This window comes from Vigna unguiculata, chromosome 11 (genome assembly GCF_004118075.2).
Source record: "Vigna unguiculata cultivar IT97K-499-35 chromosome 11, ASM411807v1, whole genome shotgun sequence".
Classification (NCBI taxonomy): Eukaryota; Viridiplantae; Streptophyta; class Magnoliopsida; order Fabales; family Fabaceae; genus Vigna; species Vigna unguiculata.
The window spans coordinates 4,763,452-4,788,902 of NC_040289.1; the positions used below are offsets into that span (position 1 = coordinate 4,763,452).

The window sequence follows — 25,451 nt, forward strand, 5'->3', positions numbered from 1 at the left end:
ATAAGTAACAATACATACTTATTGATTTATTTATTTTAAACTACTTAAAATACTTTTAACATACCACAACATGAGATATTTATTTTCATGCATCATCGAGTTTGTGATATATTTTTTTATGGGCAAAGAATATATATATATATATATATATATATATATATATATATATATATATATATATATTTTATTTATGGGCTTGAAATAAAAGGGATTTGCTACCAAAGAATCTCATGTTGTGATGATGATTGTCTTGGTGGAGATTCATGACAAAGACAACAACGTTGTATATTTATATAGGTTGCATCAGTTGTTTGCATTACTTTTTTGCTACCCTTTACGTCCAAAACTGAAACCAATAATGTTTGCAAGTGCTTTTGTTTGTGAAATGCAAAGTACGTGCAAAACTAACATCAACTAAAGTGGGTAAAAGGTTTATGTCTGTTATTTATTCATGAAAAAAAAAAAACAAAATCACTTGACAACAAAGTGTTTTTTTCTTTCTTTTCAAAACAATACTTTTTTAATAAAGTAGAATACCTTCTTCAGAATGTTTTTTCAAATATCCGACAGCCTCAAGACGGCCACTCAATGCTTTTTATAAGGTTTCTGCATAAACTAAGACAAAATGTGTATATAATAAGAAAGACTAGGTATAGTCACAAACAAATACATTAATTTTTCAATCATTCTTCGGTTGAGTTTTGGATCCTCCAGAAGTGTACCAGAAGCCAATGCTTGCTTATGGTGTTGTTGTTAGGTTTTAATAAACTTAGATTTGTTAACTATTATGGATAACTAGCCGTTGTAAGAAATTAGTCGTTGTGAGTGGTTAATGCACTAGTCGTTGGAGTCTAGATAATTAATAAGTTAGTCGTTTATAGTTATTGAGAGTACAATGGTCGTCATTTTTTTTAATTGTCATTGCTACCAATAAGGTACTTAGGTACGTACAGTCACCATTTTTGTTACTGGGGCAATGTTTTATCGTGTATTCCCTCTCTCTATTGATGTCCGAAGAATATAAAAAGTCTCACTTTTAAACACTTTATGCTCTCACTGAATCTTAAATGGGTTTGATTATTGGGCATCATTTTTTTAAGATTCTGATTGATGTTTCTTTTTTGTTGTTGCAGACATTTGAACAAGGGTAAAAAGAGAAACATGAAAAATTTGGAAATTTGGATGCTGAACGTGTGTATCAGTATGCATTAGTGTGCATTAGAAATTTATTTAACAATTTTCTTTTTTCATGTTGTTTAGTCAAGTTTTTACCAAGTTATTTATTTTAATTACTCTGTTTTTGTTATCGTTTTTTTTATTAACAAAGAATAAAATTAAATTAAAAAGAGCACTTGAGGGGTGCTCTAACCCTTTAATAAAACATTTTACACACATTGATGCACTAGGTTGGCATCATAGCTCCACCAAACAAAAAATTGTTACAAAACTAAACCCACGTGAAATAACTTTGGAGATTCGGCAACAGGGAGTAATATCAGTGTGTATGCCTCCTAAACTTGTAGATGTACATGTTTCTCTGCCTTAAATTTGTTCGTGGTGGTAGATATTATGGAATAGGCGAAGAGAAACAACCCAGTTGGCCGACCCGCACGCCATAAGTTTATATACATCAGTATATAAGGCCTTTGTACGTATAAGTGTTGTTGATAGACAAAGGCAATGACCCCAGTGTGCACCTCCATCCAAGCAGTTAACCCAAATATGAAGACTAAATCCTTCCTGATGTAGTGATGCGACATCCGTCTTATGGTGTATGATAATTGATTGCAAAAGTGCTAGATATGACATGTTGAATCTTGCATCTTGGTTACTTTTGCCTTTGCACATGTACACCTCATCTTCACGGTTCCCCTTCAAGTTTGCTTACCTATCACACTAAACACACAATTATAGAATCACAGAAATTTTAAACATGTATGTGGGGATAGGTACCAATCGCTATATGAAAACGTCATTGCTGGAATCTTATGTTTCATCCATACCCAAGCCGCTACTTGTGCTTGGTCAAAAATTTCTCTTGGGTCTACTTTCCTATGATTAAAAATTACCCCATTTCTATGTTTCCAAATTTCCCTAATTATAGCTAGCCACATCCCTTTCCATACTAAATTTTGTCTACTATTAAGATCATATAGGTGAAAGTGTTGAAAGTTAGCCTTAGCTTTGACGTGATGCACGGTACTCACTCCCAACCATCTATCACATATATTCCACACCATTTGGGACACCTTACATGAGAAGAACAAATGTTCTACATTCTCTTCGTATGCGTGACACAATTCACAAAGGCTATGTTGTAATTGGACTCCTCTCATTAATAGATTGGTCTTAGTTGGTAATTTATCCAAGAGTACCCTCCAACCTAACATTTGAGCCTTTGGAATTACCCTTGTGTTCCATAGCATTTTGAATTCTTTTATCTCTTCTTCTTCAACAGTTTCCTGCAGCGTTTTGTAAGCAGCCTTTACCGAGAATTCCCCATCTGCAACTCCTTTCCATTTCCATGTATCAGGGCGGCCCTTGTAGAATCGTTGGCCGCTAATAATAGAGAGGAGTTGTTCCTCCACAATTGTCTCCCAATCGAATCTAGATCTCCTCCAGGTTAGGTCACACAACCAAATATTATCCTCCCAATGACCGACCTCCCCAATAACTCTATCTTTACACTTTAATATCAAGTATAGTCTGGGAAACCTAGCTTTAAGTGTTTCTTCCCCTACCCATTTATCTTCTCAAAACTTCACTGTTTTCCCTTCTCCTACCACCCACTGAACGCTATTATCAAACCAAAGTCCTCGCATTGTGCTTCCGCATACCTTGTGAATGTCTTCCCACCACCTTGACGCAAACCTTAACATGATGGGGTCATTGAGGTTTCTCCATGATCCATATTTAGATTCTAAGACCTGTTTCCATAAGCCATTGTCCTCCGTGCCTAACCTCCATTTCCATTTTGCTAGGAGTGCAACATTAAAATTTTGGATGTCTCTTAAGCCTAGTCCCCCTACCTCCTTTTGTTTGCAGATGTTTTCCCATTTAACCCACGCTATTTTCCTATCTTCTGAGCCCCATCCCCAGAGGAAGTTCCTTTGGATATGTACGAGTTTATTGCTCATACATGTTGGCATTTTATAAAAAGACAAGTAATATAGTGGTAACGCGGATAAGACAGATTTAATTAAGCATACCCGACCAGCCATACTGATAAGTTTGCCTTTCCAATTAGATAAGCGGCTATTAACCTTCTCAATCATAGGTTGCCAAAATTGTTTAAGCCTTGGATTCCCTCCAATTGGCATTCCAAGATACTCAAATGGGATTTTCATATGTTTGCAATTTAGGGTTTTTGAGAAGATTTTTATCATAGATGCATCCAGGCCCAACCCCCCAACTTTGGTTTTAGAGAAATTAACCCTAAGCCCAGACACCAACTCAAAACTTCTTAAAACAACTTTTAAGGCCCATGCATTTTGAGCTTTTGCTTCGCATAAGAACAGCGTATCATGTGCAAACTGCAATAGTCCCACATTAATTCCCTTAGATCCCACTGTTATCCCACTGTACAATTCTTTCTTAACAGCTTGTCTTACTAGCCCTGCTAAGCCCTCTGCTACAATAAGGAATAGGAAGGGGGTTATAGGGTCTCCTTGCCTAAGACCTCTCTTGGGAACAAACTCCTTCGTAGGGCTCCCGTTAACCAGAACCGACGCCGTTGAGGAACACAAGCACTCTCTAATCCAGCTAATCCACGCTATTCCACCCCTTTTAGTTCATTCATGAACCTTCTCAATCTAATTCTAGAATGGAAGTATTTTGAGTTAGTATCCCCTTGTTCTATCCATTTAAGCCTTGCTTTTTGATTTAATATTGCACTTTCCTTGTGTAAAAGCAGCTTCAACTCACTTAAAAGGTTCATGCGTGTTACCTTATCATCTTCTCTGAGATTGCTTTCGTCGTCCTTCCTATCTAAAGCGCCAATTTGTAGGAGAAGGTTTTGTTGTTTTTGACCTATGAATCCAAACACCTTTCTGTTCCATGCTTTGAGGTCAAATTTTAACTTTTTTAGCTTCTCCTTTAGGTTTATCATTGGGTCACCGTTGCCTGCATAAGAATCCCATGATTGTTTTACCACCTTCTTGAATGTTGGGTCAGATTTCCATATATCAATGGTTTTGAATGGTTTAGGGCCCCAGTCTATCGTAATCGGTTTAAGCAGTAGAGCACAATGATTTGATATTATTCTGCCTTTAACATATTGTTTACTGTCAGGCCAATGATCCAGCCATTCAAGTGAGACTATAACCCTATCAATTCTACTTTTTGCCGATCCGTTTTCTTTGTACCAGGTGTATTTCCCTCCTATCAATGGTACATCTACCAACTCCATGGATTCAATAAAGTTATTAAAACCTTGCATTTCTCTTAATGAAGTGTTACCTCTTGGATTTAGACCATTTCTTTCGTTAATTTTTCTTACTACATTAAAATCACCCAAGACACACCATTGCCTACATGCTTCTCCTGCTTTTATGTTGATTAGTTGCTCCCACATGCCAACTTTTTCTTTGTAATTGCAGGAGGAGTATACATTAAGCACAACAACTAAAATTGGGTTACTATTGATTGAGTTACTATACTCACCTATCACTCCTATGAACGAGTCCCCTACAAAGTGTTTTACTCTTTTCAATTTGTTCTTGTGCCACATCGTTAGGACTCCCCCTGAGTTACCTGATGTCGGTTTATTTATCCACTCAATATTATTGTCACCCCATAAGTTGTAGCAACTAGATGGTTGTAAATCACCTAACTTAGTCTCTTGAATACAAATCATGTCCACAGTGTCACTTCCTATCATCCCTTTTAAGTACTTTCATTTATGCACCCTTCCTAAACCCCTTATATTGAAGCTAATGATTTTCATTATCAACTATTTTCTTCCCTTCATTGTTTTTCCCTTGGTTCTTATCTCTCTTTTCCATATATTTTAATTCCTTCAAAATTTGTTCCTCATCACCTGAAAACGTAATTCCTAAATGTTTTGCTAAGGTCCAAATTGGAACAGATTCAGAATCATCCGATGGGCACTTTTTAGACCAAAATAATCTATTATAGTTGACCATGTTTTCATCAGATAAGGAATTACAAATAAATTGAAAGACTGACTTGATAACTTTTTGCTTGCTAGCCTTGCTATATTCCTTCACATTGCAATTCTGGGGTGTTGGTCGTTTCTTACTTGATTCACCAATCCAAAATTGTCTCCTCTGCTTAAAATCCATTGGTTCGAGATTCGATTCATTGATCAGAGTCATGTGCTTTGTCATAGGAATTTTGCATCGGCCTTGGCCTCCAAAATTTGCTTGATCTACATTTCGGTTGAGAGACGGAGTCTGGTGCTTGGGTTCGTTTGCCGCGATTACGTTGAAATCAGGGTGCAATGTGAGTTTTGAAACATCTTGGTTCGTTCCCTCTTGATCGTGAGTTTCCAACCCGCTGATGTGACAAACAAGCCCCAATTCTTCATTTGCTAGCCTTGGACCTGATGGAGACGTATTATGACTTTTGGTCAAAGAAAGCGTAGGCGTAACCCCATTTCCTAGGCCAGCGTTCATATTCGAGCCCATTAGTGTTTCCTTAACGATTGAAGCTGAAAAGCCTACACTAGCTGATTGGGCTGCCACCAGTGTTGGCCCAATGCTAGAAATAACATTGTTACCCGGAGTTGTTTGCTTATCAGGTATGTAAGTGACCTTTAAGCTTTTTTTGTTAAAGAGTTCTGTTTGTGGCAGGCCTACATCCGAGTCAGGCATAGGTTCCCCATTTTCATCATTCCATTCACAACGGTTAGGAAGAGATCTGTTACCGTTTCCACTAAACTTTTTCGGTGAGGCTTTGGAGCTCCTATTCACGCATGGTGCCGGCGATTGAATTGTGCAGTCCTCCCCCATCATTTTCTTTTCAAAATCATCCAAAATGTCATTCTCACACCACTCTGATGTAGAGCTAAAATCAGAAGACAATTTGTTCTCATTTGCACAGCAGCATGTTGATTATTTTTTTTGTTATCGTGATGCTCTTATAAGATTTGTATTTAAAATAAATCATTAATAAAATAAATATTATCATCTTTCTTTTTGTTAATTTAACGCGCTTTCACCAACATTTCAAACTTTGAAATTGAATCTACATGTTCTTTTTATTTAAAAAAAAAGTGGGTCTCGTAGGCCCGGGCTAATAGCTATGCAGAATAACAAGTTTGACTCACATTTTTTGCAGGACAGACCTAAACTAATCGGAAAGGTTTACATTATTACCCTTAATAATATACACAATACAAAATACAAAAAGATATATTATAAACTATTGAACTAATAATATTATATACTAAGAACTCATATATAATGAAAAGTTCTACACAACGAAAACTCTTGATTATATAAACTCCTAATAATTAAAGCTCCTATAACAATTGAAATTTCTATTAATGAAAACTCCTAATTATATAAACTCCTAACAATTACAACTTTTACCAATGAAAACTACCTGAGACCTTGAATATGTTTGAGATTGGTAGTACCCTCCTTGCATGTGATTAATATACGACAGAAGCTGATATAAAATGGTTGGAAGGAAGCCACATTGGCAGGGTAACTAACTATTCCAGAATTGACACGGTAATGGAGGAAGTAATACAAAAAGGACACGACAGATTAAACATAAAGTATTTGGGAGAGAATGCATTATTATTTCAAGGAATTGACAATGCTGAGCTTGGTAACCTCATGGGTGAGAACAAAGAGTGGTGGAAGGATAACTTTGATTCTATTATCCCTTGGAACCCATCCCAGATAGTACAAAATAAATTGGTGTGGGTTAGATGCAGGGGTTTGCCCTTTAATCTATGGTCACAACAATGCTTTGGTCAAATTATGGCTCCAATAGGGGTTCTTGTCTCGGTAGATGAAAACACTCTTAATTGGGAATGCTTAGAATTCGCCAGATTAAAAGTAAAGGTTCCCTTTGGATTGAAAATCTCGGTCCAGAAAAGTATGAAAATAAACGGGCATATTTACAATGTGATTCTAGAGGAAGAAAGCTTTGATGGAACACAATCAATATGTTGTTGTGCAAACGAGAATAATTTTTCCTCTGACACCAACACTAGTTGTAACGAACTGCATGATTTCAGCTCTGAATCAGAATGGGGTGAAAAGGATATTTTGTTTGGTTGGGAGAAGAAAAAGTTGGAAGAGGAACGTACGATTCAATCGCTGGTAGCCTATGCTAATTAGAGCTTCCAAGCCACGGCGGAGATGTCAAGTGGAGTCGGTAACGTCTTTATTCCTAACCGTTGCGACATGAAAGCTGAAAATGGGATGTATGTGCCTAAGATGGATGCTATGCTGCCAGATAGAGAGCCTGTTAACAAAAAAAGGTTAAAGGGAACCAATCCCTCTGAAAAGAAAAACATGTGCAGCAATCATACTACTTTCAATAATGGGCCAAAATTTGGGGTAGCACATTCTGATGGGGAGGGGGAGGGGTGCACTGTATCTATTGTGAAGGAGACAGCATTGGGCCCTACTGTGAATGCAGGCCCAGTAAACATCTACTCTGAATCAATGAATCCCAGCGTTGAGCCATCGATCTCCGGAAGCCATGCTTGTTGTGGAAACCAATCGACGAAACAAATGGTTCTAATCAATGAATCTACTCTGGATCCAAGAGTCTTCCAAGAGAGGCGACAATTCTGGACAGGTGAATCTAGCAAGAAACGGCCAACGATCATGAATCGCAGCGTGAAGGATAACGGTAAGGCTACCAAACGAAAACTTCTCAGGTCAGTGGTCCAATCTATAAGTAATTCATTATCTGATGACAATATTTTAAACTGCAATAGACTGTTTTGGTCCACAAGATGCCCATCGAGTAATTCTGAAATGGTGACTATTTGGAGCTTAGCAAAAGAATTAGTTGCCACTTTTTCAGGTGAAGAGGAACAAATATTAAAGGAACTAGAATGTATGGAAAAGAGGGATAAGAATAAGGGGAAAAGTAAAGTAGGGAAGAATATAATTGCCGATGAAAATCTTTAGTATAAATATAAGGGGTCTAGGTGGGGGACATAAACGAAAATACTTAAAAGGGATTATAGCAAGTGAAGGAGTAGATATGATATGCATCCAAGAGACTAAGCTACATGATCTAGAACCATCTAGTTGTTATAATTTGTGGGGTGACAATAAGATTGAGTGGGTTAATAAACTAGCAATGGGAAACTCAAGAGGGACCCTAACAATGTGGCACAAAGACAAATTCAAGAGAGTAAAACACTTTGTAGGGGAGTCGTACATAGGAGTCATAAGTGAGTATTGCAAATCAGTTAATAGTAACCCAATTTTAGTGGCCATATTTAATGTATACTCTTCCTGTAATCTCAATGAAAAAGTACATATGTGGGAGGAACTAATAAGCATAAAATCGGGGGAAGTGTGTAGACAATGGTGTGTCTTGGGAGATTTTAATGCGGTAAGAAAAGTTAGTGAAAGAAAGGGTCTAAACCCGAGGGGAAACACTACATTAAGTGAAGTGAAAGGCTTTAATAAGTTCATAGAATCTATGGAGCTGGTAGATGTATCATTGATTGGAAGGAAATATACTTGGTATAAGGATAATGGAACGGCTAAGAGCAGAATAGATAGGGTTTTAGTTTCTCCTGAATGGATGGAGCACTGGCCAGACAGTAAACAATATATTATGGCTAAATCTTTCACCATTAACCTAAAAAACATTGAGTTTCAAAAAATATCTGAGGATGACAACATGCTGCTAATGAAGGAAATAAAAGATAAGGAAATAGAGGAGACGATTAACCAATGTGGGGAGAAAAAAAGCCCAGGCCCTGATGGTTTTAACTTCCTTTTTCTAAAGCATAATTGGGGGACGTTGAAGAATGATGTCAATCAAGCAGTGAGATGGTTCTGGAAAGAGGGGAAAATTCCAAAAGGTTGTAATGCATCATTCATAGCACTAGTACCAAAAAAGCAAACTCCTCTTAGCCTAGATGACTACAGACCAATCTCTCTAGTTGGTTGTGTGTACAAGATCATATCTAAGATTCTAGCAAATAGGCTGAAGAATGTATTGCCTAAGGTTGTAAATAACTCTCAATCAGCGTTTCTTAAAGGAAGAGGGCTCATGGATAGCATTTTGGTAGCAAATGAGATAATGGAGGAGTGTAGGCTTCAAAAAAGAGGTTGGCAATTGTAAAGGTTGACTACGAAAAAGCATATGACTCAGTCAATTGGGATTTCTTGTACTATATGATGAACAAAATGGGATTTTGTGATAGGTGGATAAGGTGGATAAAAGAATGTTTGGGTTCTTCGTCGGTGTCAGTTCTGGTCAACGGGAGCCCTACTAAGGAGTTTGTCCCGACAAGAGGTCTCAGACAGGGTGATCCAATGGCGCCTTTCCTATTCCAGAGGGCCTGGCAGGGTTAGTCAGACAAGCTGTTAAGAAAAATTTATATGATGGTATAAAAGTGGGTTCAAATGGAACTAAAGTGGGTTTATTGCAGTTTGCAGATGATACCCTTTTCCTGTGTGAAGCAAAAGTTCAAAACGCACTGATATTAAAAGCTGTATTAAGATGTTTTGAGTTGGTATCAGGACTTAGGGTTAACTTCTCCAAAACTAAAGTTGGGGGACTGGGCTTGGATGCGTCTATGGTAAATGAGTTCTCTAACACTCTAAACTGTAAACATATGAAAATTCCATTTACGTATCTAGGAATGCCAATTGGCGGGAACCCAAGACTAAAACAATTCTGACAACCAATGATTGAGAATGTCAAAAGCCGATTATCTAGTTGGAAAGGCAAACTTATAAGTATGGCTGGTCAGGTATGTCTAATTAAATCCATCTTATCTGCTTTGCCATTATATTACATGTCTTTCTATAAAATGCAAAGGTGTGTGAACAATAAACTTCTAAAAATTCAAAGAAACTTCCTTTGGGGATGGGGATCAGAAGCTAGGAAAATAGCGTGGGTCAAATGGGAAAATATATGCAAATCAAAGGAGATAGGGGGCCTGGGAATAAGAGACACTTGGAATTTTAATATTGCATTCTTAGCTAAATGGAAATGGAGATTAGGTATGGAGGACGATGGTCTTTGGAAACAGGTCATAGAGTCGAAGTACGGATCATGGAGGAACCTTAGCGATCCTAACATATCAAGGTTTGCATCTAGGTGGTGGCTAGACATTTATAAAGTGTGTGGGAGCACGACGCAAGGACTTTGGTTTGATAAAAGTGTAGAATGGGTGGTAGGAGAAGGGAAAAAAGTGAAGTTCTGGGAAGACAATTGGGCAGGGGGAGAAACACTTAGATGTAGGTTCCCTAGGTTGTACTTGTTGTCTGAATGTAAACATATGGTTATTGGGGAGGTTGGACACTGGGAGGACAACATATGGACTTGGGACCTAACTTGGAGGAGACCTATATTAGTTTGGGAGTCAACTATGGAGGAACAATTCCTCCTTATTATTAATACTCCACGATTTCGCAAGGGTCATCCCGATACTTGGAAATGGAAAGACGGCGAAGATAGGGTCTTCTCGGTAAAGTCAGCTTACAACACATTGCAAAGGACTAATGAAGAAGAAGAGAATAAGGAGTTTAAATTGTTGTGGACCACAAGGGTAATCCCAAAGGCTCAAATACTAGGGTGGAGGGTATTTTTGGATAAATTACCGACTAAGGCCAATTTACAAGCAAGGGGTGTCCAACTACAACATAGTCTATGTGACTTGTGTAGTGAGCATGATGAGACCACTGATCATTTATTTTTCTCTTGTAGGGTGTCTGAAAAGGTATGGAATATGTGTGACAGATGGTTAGGGGTGAACAATGTGCACCATGTAAAAGCTAGGGCCAACTTTCAACACTTTCATCTTCTTGACCTTAATAGTAAACAAAATTTAGTTTGGAGAGGAATGTGGCTAGCTATTATTTGGGAAATATGGAACCATAGAAATGGGGTAATTTTTAAGCATAGGAAAGTTGACCCTATAGAAATTTTTGGTTATGCCCAAGTGACGGCTTGGGTGTGGATGAAACACAAGATTTCAGATGTTAAGTTCTCATACAGTGATTGGTGCCTATCCCCAATTACCTGTCTAAAATCTATGTGATATGGTAATGCCGTGTGTTTATGTGTGTTAGGAAAGAAAAGCAGGAGACTCAGGCCAAGGGTCAAAGTAGATCTGATCACGATACAGGGACTTCTAAACAGTGAGCAAACAAGCACCATGTGAGGGGGTTGGTTGCAAACTTAACAATTTGATTTCACGGCAGAGCTGGTAACCTCCTAGCACTATTGCTTATTTTGAAATTAGAGATTGTTGCAATGTATAGGTCACAATGACAGCAACAAAAAACGTGGCTGGGCTGGTTCTACAGATACTTAGGCCTTATGAAAGGGATACCTACATGTTTTTCCCTCTAGGAGTGTCAATTACAAAGTTGTTACGTGTAGGTTCGGTTCTGGCTAGAAATTCTGTTTACTGGAGCATGAAACTAAGCCAGAGCATCCTTTTGTTCATGGTTGTTTTGTATAAGGGTTAGAACACCCCTTAAGTGTTCTCTTTAATTTAATTTCATTCTTTGCTGATAAAAAAAATGTCTAAGATTATTCTAGTTTAAAATAAAAAAGCAAATTGTATCTTAATAATGAAAACTCTTAACACGAAAAGATGAGACATTTTAACGTCTCAAACCCTATAAAAATAACATATCAAGTTTACAATGTGTATACTTGATTAAATGTTTCCCTTCTCTCTCCAATGCCTTTGACATTCACTTTCGAGCATGTGCTATGTGTACTTTAAAATCAATTTTGAAAGTTAGATGAACTAGACCAAGGTCTTATGTAAAAATTAGCTAATTATCTACTTTATTGGACATAAAAAATAATTTTTTTTTTGCCAAAGTGAAATTGGTGATGTTAATGTTCTTTCTTGATTTTTTATGTTAGTGAATCAGTCAAAATAAAATAAAATAAAATAATAATCATAACAATAATAATTATAGTAATAACAACAACAATAATAAAAAAGAGATATTAAGATTGATCATACCAAACAATTCCTATAACAAAGAATACCAATATAAGATAAAATTATAAATATTAGAAAGAGTATGGATTGAGACATACAAAGTGATGTCTTTAGAGATAAAACACCTCTATTACACAGGAAAAATAAAATAATGTGTTCCTTTTCTAAGAAACAATAATCCTATCATATTAATCGAGTGAATCGAAATATATCTTTAAACTTTATAACCATTAATGTTTTAAAAAGATAATATAGAACGAAATATTGAAAAACACTTTTTCATGAACTATTGTGTTTGTTTATGTTTTGAAGTATTTATAAGTAAAAGAGATTAAATAATAATAAGTCTTTTTAAACTAAAACAAATTGAATAAAGTTAAAAATTATTCTTCTATAAACAATATTTATTTTTTAAATTCTATTAAATATTTTCAACATACACAACACCACACACATCGTGATGGATGATGGATTTTGTGATCACATAATTTAGTATCTTAGTATGTTTTAGAGTCATTGATTTTTCCACTTGAAGACTATGTCTTTCCTACGTGGCCCCAAAAACATATCATCTTCTGTGTAGCCTTCTACACCTTGTTGGGTGACATACCAATCACAGTGACGTGTGCACCTACGAGAATCCCTCTTAGTCTTATAGATATCATAGGTCCCTTCTCCCCCACTCCATGAAAAGTGACAGAAGAACAACGTTGTTCCCCAAAAATTAGGACGAAAGTGCCACCTAAAACTTCTCTTATAGTCTATCACATGAGCCTGCAGATCATCGTTTTTGGATTTGCAATGAACAGTGAGAGGTAAGTTGTCACCACCAAGATTGTTCACTATAACCATATGTACGGTGTACCAGTAAAATCCAAACAGAGGCTGTTTCGGTTCTTCTGATAATGTCTCTGTGGTAGAGTTTGTGGATGTAGCAGGATCACAGGTAGCCATAATCACGAAAACTAGAAACAAAAGGGGTTTGCGAAAGGGTCCCATGTTATGATGATGATTCTCTTGCTGGAGATTTATGACAAAGACAACAACGTTGTATGTGTTTATATAGGTTGTTGCATCAGGTTTCATTTCATCACTTCTTTGCATTGGTTTTCTGCAACCCTTTACGTCTGAAAGTGAAACCAATATAGCAACCGAATTTGAGGTTTTGGAGGTGCTTTTGTTTGTGAAATGCAAAGTTCGTGCAAAACTATTACACCAAGTAACGTTGGTAAAAGGTTTATGTCTCTTATTTAAAAAAAAAAAAAAAAGATTATTGATGTTCTAAAATTATAAATTTACTTTCTATTTCTCACTCGTGTTTTTCTACAAACGGTTATAGAGAGAACACATTTTATTTCAAATAATATTACAAAACTAAAATTTATTCACCCTTAAATTATTTTTAGTTTTTCTCTCTCGAAGCAATTAAAATCTAATCTCATCATTTTTAATTAATTAATTAATTAAAATTGATTTTCTATTATTCTAATTTTTTTATCTTTTAAAAACACAAAGAAAAATTATCAAAAAATCCTCCAAGAATTCGATTAAAAGAGTAGTTTAAGGTGCTGTGAAAGCAGTGTCGGATCTTGACTAAAAATGTCTAGGAGCCAAAGTAATATAATTTTGAAATCATTAGATTCGATCATTAGTATAATGTTTCAAATAATGACTTCTTTAACTGAACATTTTTTATCATTAGTATAATGCTTTAAAATATGTGAAGAGGTAGAATCTATCTTGTTTTAGTCAATAATTTTCTTTTCATCACTCTTAAACGATTAATTTATTCTTTCATTCTTTATCAACATACTTTTTTAAAATAATAAAAAATAATTGATCATAATCTAATAAAAAATTGAGACATGTAATTATTAAAAGAAAAATATATTCATTATTCTTAATACATAATACACTATTATTTTTTTCAATATTCATAAAAAAAAGAATATACAAAAAGCTCATTAGATAAAAAATAATAATGTTTTCATTATAAAATAAGACAAAAGACAGGAAAGGAAGAGGATAAATGAGAAATATAATGAGTTTATGTCTAACTTTTTTTTTTTTAAAAACAAAAAGAAGACATGTGAGAGTGAGAGATTATTACAATTTGTGAAAAACTAAAAAAACAATGAAAAGGAAAATAAAAATTAGGTTAATAAATATTTGGTTTAATTACTCTTTTGATTCATGCTTTCGTTGAAAAATGTTAAGTTGGTCCTCCAATTTTTTTTTTTTGTTTTAATTTGATCCCAATTTTTGAAAAACTGATAATCTTATATGATAAATTTTGTTAAATTCCTCAAAACATATCAATGATCTTTTCATTAAAATTGAAACTCTTAATATGGATGATTTGTTTTGTTGGTATAATTAACCTAATCCTACTATCAATTTTTAAATAAAATCAGGGTTCTAAATAAAAACTAAACCTAAATATTTTTATTTTTTATTATATTTAATTTTATGTTTTATTATGTATTTACATTAAATAAAAGAAATAAAAAATAAAAAATTTAATTTTTATTAATTTCTAATATATTATCTATAATTTAAAAAAATTAATAAATTTTAAATATATTTTTATATTATATATATATATATAAATAAAAAATCAATTCTTGGGAGGCCGGGCCCTCCCTGTCCCCAAGTAGCTCCGCCACTGTGTGAAAGGATCAAATCAAGACATTTATCAACTCACAATAGTTGTGTGACCATCCTAATTATTAGCAATATTTTAGGGTTAAATATGTTTTTATCTCTTAACTTTAAGTGAAAATTGAACTTAGTTCTTCTCAAAATTTTAACTCAATTTAGTCCCTCAACTTTAAAACGGTGTGGATTTAATCATTTTTACCAAATTTTGTTAAGTTTATTTAACATTTCAAATGCATCTCGTGATAGCATTTGAGTTGTTTACATCGTTTAACACATTTTTTTCTTCAATGTGTACTAAGAAACAATCATGAAACACATTTGAAATGTAAAATAAACTTAACAAAATTTAGTTATAAAAGTTGGGAATTAAATTGGATCAAAGTTTTGGAGAGAAATTAATTTCAATTTTCACTAAAAATTAGGGACAAAAACATATTTAACCCTTATTTTTAACTTAATCAATTTCAACTTCTTCTAGCTTAGTGATGTGAGAGTGTCAACATAACAATAGGGTTCTCCAAATTATCATACATAAACATGACTTACTAGATATCTAATTACAGTAATTATTATTTTGACGTCTTACAGCGATGAAAAACATTGTGAAAAACCAGGTCAAATTGGTTCGTCTGTTAATGAAAAGTATGTTCAGTTCTCAATCATCATTTTGAATGTCACCAGGTAGATTATTGTTAGAATATATATATATATATATATATATATATATATATATATATATATATATATATATATATATATATATATATATATATATATATATATATATATATATATATATATATATATTGTAAGGCCCATTTAAAATATGTTAACTTTTCTGCCCTAAAGTTAGTGGGCCTAAGGCCGGCCCAACGTATAAGGTCCTAAGGTCTGCCCTAATCCCACTCTCACTTTCACTCTCACAGAAACGCAGCAGCCGTCAACCCTTCCCCCTTGCTCTCACGAAAAGCTCTGCTAGGGTTACCCTAAGATCCCCTTCCTTCAAGCTCGAACTCAGTCCTTGTTCACGTAAGTCACTCCCCAGCCCATGCTCCTTCCTTTCATGGTTTGTGTTCTTTGTATCGTTAGGGTTTGGTAATAACCCGCTCCTTTCTTCTGTTCTGCCATTCAGTTCAGCTGCTAACCGCCCTAGGAGCAGTTCTACCTTCGCTGTGCGGGTCGGAGCGTTTGCTAGCTTGAATCCCAGGTACGGGAAGTTAGAGCTCTTGTTTTCCAGTAGTTTTGGTCTGTGATTGTGTTGGTTTCTGCTTGTATGCTTTAAATCCTTCGATGTGGGTATGAGAACGCTTTGCATGTTGGTTGGGTTCGTTTCCATGGCTGTTACAGTGAAGAACAGTGGCGAGACCTGTTAATCTCGCCCAAGCGAGTCAATCTCGCCTAGGCGAGATGAAACAGGGAGGCCTCTGCACGAAAAGTCGCCCAGGCGACTCGCTCAACTTTTGAGCGAGCAGGCAACTCGCCCAGGCGAGAGGGATCTCACTTAAGCGAGATCCCACGTTACTCCTGCCCTTGTTTTTGGCACTCTCGCCTAGGCGAGGGGGAGGCTCGCCTGAGCGAGCATGTCTCGCCTGAGCGAGACCCCTCAGCCTGGGCGAGATGCTGGGCGAGACCGTGCTGTGTTTTGGTTGTTTAATGTTTCCCGAATGAACCATGTTGGCTGAGTATGATTGTGTGATGATGGACATGTATATAATTGAGTATGAAATATATATTTGGCATGATTCATGAATTGTGGATGAATGGATTGGCATGAGACTTGGCATGAGAAATAAATGAATGGGTGGTTTGAAATTAAAGGAACATGGTGTTGTCATGAGATGAGACCCTAGACTCATGGGACGGTGATGATCAGAGGTATGGATTCAAAATGTGAGGCGTATGAGGAATAGATCTCATGGACGAGTATGAGGTTGTAACTATGTTTTCGCTATTCTCCTAATGTTGTTTTATGAATGTTGGTCCGTGTCAGCATGTAATTCCTTGGGGTCTCTCGGTGAGACCTCTGGGGTTGCGCTTCAGTGGTCGGGACGTAATTCCATGGCCCCTGCTAGTGGGTGTTCATGGTGGTGCCCCATCTGTATAACTAGGTAAGGATTCAAGGTAAGGTTGCATCCTGACGCTCCGAGGAGCTAGTTAGTCTCACTTAGAGCGGACTGACTCTTGTGGTGGGAGTAGCAGGAGGCCTGAAACTCATTAAGGGCTAACCTTGTGGTGGGAGAGATTTTGATTCATCGTAACACTGGTAACACATAGCTCAGGATCGAGCAGCTCAGGGTCGAGCAGGGGTATCCACCACAAGTGCAAGCATCCACTGAATCCGACCGAGTTATACGTATCCGGATGAGTCGAGTCGAGTCGTAGTGTATTTAATGAAGAGTCATAACATGTTTGGTTGCTATGTGGATGAGATGATGAAAATATATATTTGATTGCATGTTGAATATGTTGATTGGCTCTAGCTTACCCGTTTTGTTGCATGGTTGTGTTGTATGTGGCTGTTCTTTCTTGCGATGATCATCAACTTGGTTGATGGGAGCAAATGGGCGAGGTTCTCATGGTCAACAAGCGAATGGTGATCCCGCTGCTTAGCCATCTGGGCTGGAGTTTTCCTTGTGTTTTATTTAGGGCTACGGCCCATGTATTCCTTTCTGTATTTTCTACGCTACACTCTGTTGTATTCGTATTCAGCCTTTCCTTGGCATCGTGGTGTGCCTAAGTTTTATCGGGGTTGTGTTAAGGACCCCAGGTTTTTGCTACTGTACTTATATTGTGTGACGTTTTCCTTTAATTTCGCTTAATAATTAAATGGGACGTTACATTTATGGTATCAGAGCGGTCATTCCTTAGGTCTGTGGACTTGGATTGTCCGCTTAGCTTTCTCTGTGTGTCTCTGAGTGTTTAGTTAAAATTCATGCCTTTATCAAGCCTAACCAAGTGATTTTCTATATGCCAGTGGACTATGGCACCTCCTCGTCGAGCTTCTCAATCATCCCAGGGGGACGCACCAGATTTCGCCAGAGCCATAGAGGCAATGGTAGCAGCGATGGCACAGCAGAGTGCTGCGATGATGCAGCAGCATGAGGCATCCATGCAGCGTCAGGCGGCGTCGTTTGAGCAGCAGCAGGCTGTGATGCAGCAGATGGAGGCTGAGAGAGTAGCTGCTGAGGATGCTCATAGGCAGCATATGGAAGCCCTCCGCCAGTTGGAGGAGAACAGGGCGGCTGCCCCTGTGTTTGGTCCTGAACCGCGACCTGCAGTCAGGGAGTGGAGTCTGGAGGACTTTCTGAAGCACCACCCGGCGAAGTTTGACGGGAAGACTAGTTCTGACGCCGCAGACCAATGGCTGAAGGACCTGGAGCGCATCTATGATGCGAAGATGTGCCCTGCAGAGAACAGGCTGGCGTTCTCTGTGTACATGCTCACGGGAGAGGCGGAGCATTGGTGGAGCAGCACCAGATCCATCCTGGAGGAGAGGGATGAGCCCGTGTCATGGGAGAGTTTTAGGGAGAGATTCCTATCGGAGTACTTTCCTGACAGCATCCGGTACGCCAAGGAGGTGGAGTTCCTCCAGTTGACCCAGGGAGGGAAGACTGTCACAGAGTATGCTGAGAGGTTCAAACACCTCAGCCGTTTTTATACCCAACCGCTTGACGAGGAGTGGAGATGCCGTAAGTTTGAGAACGGCCTCAGGGGAGATATCCGCTTGATGGTGGCACCCTTGTCCATCAAGGACTTTGCTGCTCTGGTAGAGAAGGCCAGAGTGATGGAGAAGATGAAACATGAGGTGAAAGGTCAGCGCCCACAGCAGCCACAGCCGCCTCAGAGGATCGGTGGACCATCTGGGTCCAGGCCCAGGCAGGAGGAGCGGAGGAGACCATATGATAGACCACACCATCAGTCTCAGGGGTCTAGGGGTCTTCCTCCTCAGTAGGGTCGAGTGCAGTGTTACACATGCGGAGGACCCCACCCGAGGCATGCATGTCCACGTAGGGAAGGTTACCGTCGGTGCAACAACTGTGGCAGGGAAGGCCACTTTGGGAGGGATTGCCCCAACCTTTCTAGGGCAGCGACACGCCCTCCAGTTCAGGCACCCCAGCAGCATCAGGGGAGGGACAGAGGCAACAGGCCTCAGGCAACGGGCAGAGTCTATGCCATGACCGGAGCTGAGGCTACAGGTTCAGGTAACCTTGTTATGGGTTATTATGTGATTTCTGGGATGAGATGTTGTGTGTTGTATGATTCTGGAGCGACACACTCTTTTGTGTCTTTTGCTTGTGTGGAACGGTTGGGTTTGCCGGTGCGCGAGCTGCAGTGTGAGCTTGCGGTGTCTACTCCGGCGTCGGGTTTGGTCAGGACGTCGTCTTTGTGTGCTAGGCTTCCAGTGGAGATAGAGGGACGCAGATACAGGGTGAACTTAATCTGCCTACCTCTACAGGAGTTGGAGGTGATCTTAGGGATGGATTGGCTCTCTGCCAATCGCATTCTGATAGATTGTCGGGAGAAGAAGTTGTTGTTTCCCGACTCGGAGGAACATGAGTTGTTATCCTCCCAGGGTGTTATGAGGGAACTACAGGACGGTGCGCAGTGCTACATGATCTTCACACACATGGAGGTGGAGAGAGGAGAGACGACGTCTGTGATACCAGTCGTCCAGGACTTTGTGGATGTGTTTCCGAAGGAGGTACCAGGGTTGCCTCCCAGTAGAGAGGTGGAGTTCTCTATTGATCTAGTCCCAGGAACAGGCCCGGTCTCGATGGCCCCATATCGCATGGCTCCGGCAGAGTTGGTAGAGCTCAAGAAACAGATAGAAGATCTGATGGAGAAACGGTTCATACAGCCTAGTACTTCGCCTTGGGGAGCACCAGTGTTGCTGGTAAAGAAGAAGGACGGGAGTTCGCGTCTGTGTGTGGACTACAGGCAGCTGAACAAGATGACGATCAAGAATAAGTATCCGCTCCCGAGAATTGATGACTTGATGGATCAGTTACATGGATCATCAGTGTTCTCGAAGATAGATCTGCGATCAGGTTACCATCAGATTTTGGTAAAGGCTGACGATGTACAGAAGACAGCCTTCAGATCCAGGTATGGCCACTACGAGTATGTGGTTATGCCTTTTGGCGTGAACAACGCCCCAGCAGTGTTCATGGACTACATGAACAGGATCTTCCGACCCTTCCTAGATAAATTTGTCGTGGTCTTCATAGACGACATCCTTATCTACTCTAGGACGCAGGAGGAACACGTAGAACACCTGAGGTTGGTGCTTGGTGTTTTGAGGGAGAAGCAGTTGTATGCCAAGTTATCCAAGTGCGAGTTCTGGATGGATGAGGTTCAGTTTTTGGGGCATGTGATATCCGCCCAGGGGATTGCAGTGGACCCAGCAAAGGTCGAGGCAGTGGTTAAGTGGGAAAGTCCTAAATCGGCCACAGAGATCAGGAGCTTTGTGGGGTTAGCAGGCTACTATAGGAGATTCATAGAGGGATTCTCCAACATAGTGGCGCCTTTGACCTTGCTTACTCGGAAGGACCAACCTTTCACTTAGACGGATAAGTGTGAGGAAAGCTTCCAGGAGCTGAAGAGAAGATTGACTAGCGCTCCGATACTAGTGATCCCGGATGTCGGGAAACCGTTTGAAGTCTACTGCGACGCGTCTCAGTAGACTTGGTTGGTTGTGATGCAAGAAAAGAAGGCGGTGGCATATGCTTCAAGGCAGCTTAAGATACATGAGCGTAATTATCCCACTCATGACTTGGAATTGGCGGCTATAGTTTTCGCCTTGAAGATCTGGAGGCACTATCTGTATGGTGCTCAGTTTCGGGTGTTCAGCGACCACAAGAGCTTAAAGTACTTGTTTGATCAGAAGGAGTTGAACATGAGGCAGAGGAGGTGGATGGAATTCCTGAAGGACTATGACTTCGAGCTCCTATACCATCCGGGGAAGGCAAATGTAGAGGCAGATGCTCTGAGCAGGAAGACGGTACATACGGCACACCTCATGATAAGAGAGGTAGAGCTACTAGAGAAATTCAGAGACATGAGGATACATGTGGAGTTGGGGTCCGAGTCCATTAGGTGTAGTACCCTTGCTATATCTAGTGACTTCTTGGGCTCAATCAGAGAGAGGCAGTTATTGGATGCCAGTCTGAACAGGGTTAGAGAACAGATTGAGTCAGATGAGGCTAGGGATTTTGTTGTGGGTGATGATGGCATACTGAGGTTTCGAGACAGAGTATGTATTCCTGATGATGCTGAGGTGAGGAAGTTGATCCTTGAGGAAGGACACAAGAGTCGTCTTAGCTTGCACCCTGGCATGACTAAGATGTACCAGGACCTCAAGAAAACTTTCTGGTGGCAGGGGATGAAGAAGGATGTGGCTCAGTTTGTATCCGCCTGTCTGACATGTCAGAAGGCGAAGGTGGAGCATCAGAGGCCTGGTGGCGTTCTACAGTCGTTGGAGGTACCGGTGTGGAAATGGGACAGTATCTCCATGGACTTCGTGACTCATCTTCCACGGACTTTTAGAGGACATGACACTATCTGGGTGATAGTGGATCGGTTGACCAAGAGTGCTCACTTTTTGGCGATGAACTTGAGGATGTCTATGACCAAGCTGGCCCAGTTGTACATTAAGGAGATAGTAAGACTTCACGGAGTCCCCTCGAGCATAGTTTCCGATAGAGACCCACGGTTCACATCCCGGTTTTGGCAGACGCTACAGAGTGCTATGGGTAGCAAGCTCACCATGAGTTCAGCTTATCACCCTCAGTCTGAGAGGACGATCCAGTCGTTAGAAGAGTTGTTGAGGACATGTATACTAGACCATCTGGGTGCTTGGGATGAAGTATTGCCTTTGGTAGAGTTCACCTACAACAACAGCTTTCATGCGAGCATTGGCATGGCGCCCTACGAGGCTCTTTACGGCAGGAGGTGTAGGACTCCTCTTTGCTGGTATCAGGATGGAGAGACCGTGTTGGTTGGACCTGAGTTGTTAGAGCAGACCACCGAGAAGGTGAGGATGGTGAGAGATAGGATGTTGGCTTCTCAGAGTAGGCAGAAGGCCTATGCTGATCGTAGGAGGAGACCTTTGGAGTTTGCACCAGGAGATCATGTATTCTTGAGGGTGACCCGAACCACGGGCGTGGGAAGGGCTCAACGCTCAAGGAAGCTTTCGCCTAAGTTCCTTGGCCCATATCAGATCACGAGGAGGATCGGACCGGTAGCCTACGAGATAGCCTTACCCCCGCAGTTGGCGAACCTTCATCCAGTGTTTCATGTGTCACAGCTGAGGAAGTACGTGTTCGATCCAGCTCACGTGTTGGAAGCGGAGGATATACAGATCAGGGAAGATCTCACAGTGGAAGTGCCACCCATCGCTCTTGAGGATAGCAAGGTTGAAGAACGTCGTGGAAAGACCGTCAGTCTTGTCAAAGTCATTTGGGATCGGAGGACGGGTGACTCGACTTGGGAGTTAGAGGAGGACATGAGAAAATCACATCCACATCTGTTTACCTGGTGAGTCTTTCATTTTCGAGGACGAAAATTTTTGTTGTTGGAGGGAATGTAAGGCCCATTTAAAATATGTTAACTTTTCTGCCCTAAAGTTAGTGGGCCTAAGGCCGGCCCAACGTATAAGGTCCTAAGGTCTGCCCTAATCCCACTCTCACTTTCACTCTCACAGAAACGCAGCAGCCGTCAACCCTTCCCCCTTGCTCTCACGAAAAGCTCTGCTAGGGTTTACCCTAAGGTCCCCTTCCTTCAAGCTCGAACTCAGTCCTTGTTCACGTAAGTCACTCCCCAGCCCATGCTCCTTCCTTTCATGGTTTGTGTTCTCTGTATCGTTAGGGTTTGGTAATAACCCGCTCCTTTCTTCTGTTCTGCCATTCAGTTCAGCTGCTAACCTCCCTAGGAACAGTTCTACCTTCGCTGTGCGGGTCGGAGCGTTTGCTAGCTTGAATCCCAGGTACGGGAAGTTAGAGCTCTTGTTTTCCAGTAGTTTTGGTCTGTGATTGCGTTGGTTTCTGCTTGTATGCTTTAAATCCTTCGATGTGGGTATGAGAACGCTTTGCATGTTGGTTTGGTTCGTTTCCATGGCTGTTACAGTGAAGAACAGTGGCGAGACCTGTTAATCTCGCCCAAGCGAGTCAATCTCGCCTAGGCGAGATGAAACAGGGAGGCCTCTGCACGAAAAGTCGCCCAGGCGACTCGCTCAACTTTTGAGCGAGCAGGCAACTCGCCCAGGCGAGAGGGATCTCGCTTAAGCGAGATCCCGCGTTGCTCCTGCCCTTGTTTTTGGCACTCTCACCTAGGCGAGGGGGAGGCTCAGCCTGAGCGAGACCCCTCAGCCTGGGCGAGATGCTGGACGAGACCGTGTTGTGTTTTGGTTGTTTAATGTTTCCCGAATGAACCATGTGGGCTGAGTATGATTGTGTGATGATGGACATGTATATAATTGAGTATGAAATATATATTTGGCATGATTCATGAATTGTGGATGAATGGATTGGCATGAGACTTGGCATGAGAAATAAATGAATGGGTGGTTTGAAATTAAAGGAACATGGTGTTGTCATGAGATGAGACCCTAGACTCATGGGACGGTGATGATCAGAGGTATGGATTCAAAATGTGAGGCGTATGAGGAATAGATCTCATGGACGAGTATGAGGTTGTAAATATGTTTTCGCTATTCTCCTAATGTTGTTTTATGAATGTTGGTCTGTGTCAGCGTGTAATTCCTTGGGGTCTCTCGGTGAGACCTCTGGGGTTGCGCTTCAGTGGTCGGGACGTAATTCCATGGCCCCTGCTAGTGGGTGTTCATGGTGGTGCCCCATCTGTATAACTAGGTAAGGATTCAAGGTAAGGTTGCATCCTGACGCTCCGAGGAGCTAGTTAGTCTCACTTAGAGCGGACTGACTCTTGTGGTGGGAGTAGCAGGAGGCCTGAAACTCATTAAGGGCTAACCTTGTGGTGGGAGAGATTTTGATTCATCGTAACACTGGTAACACATAGCTCAGGATCGAGCAGCTCAGGGTCGAGCAGGGGTATCCACCACAAGTGCAAGCATCCGCTGAATCCGACCGAGTTATACGTATCCGGATGAGTCGAGTCGAGTCGTAGTGTATTGAATGAAGAGTCATAACATGTTTGGTTGCTATGTGGATGAGATGATGAAAATATATATTTGATTGCATGTTGAATATGTTGATTGGCTCTAGCTTACCCGTTTTGTTGCATGGTTGTGTTGTATGTGGCTGTTCTTTCTTGCGATGATCATCAACTTGGTTGATGGGAGCAGATGGGCGAGGTTCTCATGGTCAACAAGCGAATGGTGATCCCGCTGCTTAGCCATCTGGGCTGGAGTTTTCCTTTTGTTTTATTTAGGACTACGGCCCATGTATTCCTTTCTGTATTTTCTACGCTACACTCTATGTTGTATTCGTATTCAGCCTTTCCTTGACATCGTGGTGTGCCCAAGTTTTATCGGGGTTGTGTTAAGGACCCCAGGTTTTTGCTACTGTACTTATATTGTGTGACGTTTTCCTTTAATTTCGCTTAATAATTAAATGGGACGTTACATATATCAGTATTATTTGGATCTCGATCATTATTCACTAAAATTGAATATTCTTTTTATCACAATAAATTTTTACTAGAATTGATTATTTTAACTGTAATTACTCATGACTAAACATGGAGTATTATTTTCAACTTAGCTACTTATGATTAAATTACGATATTATTTGAAGTGCAACCACTCAAGATTAAACATAGAATATTATTTTTGATATAATCATTTTTGGCTAAGACACGTAATATTATTTTCAATACAATCACTCCTAACTAGATAGATTATAGCCAAGACGAATATTGTTTATAATTACTAGAAAGAAAGGGAAAGCATCATACCATGTATATATATAAAGTTTAATAACTACTCGTTTGTTATTTGAACTTAAACTCTTGAAAATCTACTCACTAAGAACAATGAAATTGATAGGGTGTTTGCATTTATGATCACTTGTTATTATCTTTTTGAATGATTGTTTCAAATCCTGAGGTGAGAATAGATTCATTGCATATATTTTTAAGAATTTCTTATAACAAATAATAATAATAATATAAAATAAATTTATAAACAAAGTATTAAAAAAAATCTAGGTTAAGACGCACAATGTTTTCCTTAAAGCAAAAGCAGTCCAATTACACAAGACAAATAAAATAATATGTTTTTTTTTAAAGATACAACTATCTGTCAGATCAGACGAGCGTAGCGAAATACCTCTTAACAATACTAATGTTTTAAAAAAATAATATATAATGGAAAATTAAAAAACACTTTTTATAAGTAGTTGATAGTATTTATGAATAGGACAATGATATTTTGACACCACTTTTTTTTTTTTACTACCATTTAACATTACTCCTCACTACTATTTATTTTCTTTTTCTTCTAAAAATATAAAAGTTAACTTTTATTAATACTATTTTACCCTTATACAAGTTTTCAAATGGTCGTGAAATGGTATCAAACAATATTTTTTCTTATAAATAAAAGAGAACAAATATTAATCAATTTGATTAAACTAAAATAAATGTAAAAACTATTGACCTATAAGATTAT

The 25,451-nt window shown here is 39.4% G+C and overlaps 1 protein-coding gene across 1 annotated transcript; it reads right to left on the minus strand.

Moving 5' to 3' along the window:
- Window positions 1-12,658: 12,658 nt before the first annotated feature.
- Window positions 12,659-13,099, minus strand: LOC114170110 (S-protein homolog 5-like). Its single transcript, XM_028055598.1, has one exon. The coding sequence runs from the start codon at window positions 13,097-13,099 to the stop codon at window positions 12,659-12,661; it is 441 nt and encodes a 146-aa protein (XP_027911399.1).
- Window positions 13,100-25,451: the final 12,352 nt, after the last annotated feature.

Coding starts and splice junctions, on each gene's coding strand:
- LOC114170110 (XM_028055598.1), bottom strand. CDS start 13,099: ATGGCTACCTGTGATCCTGCTACATCCACAAACTCTACCACAGAGACA.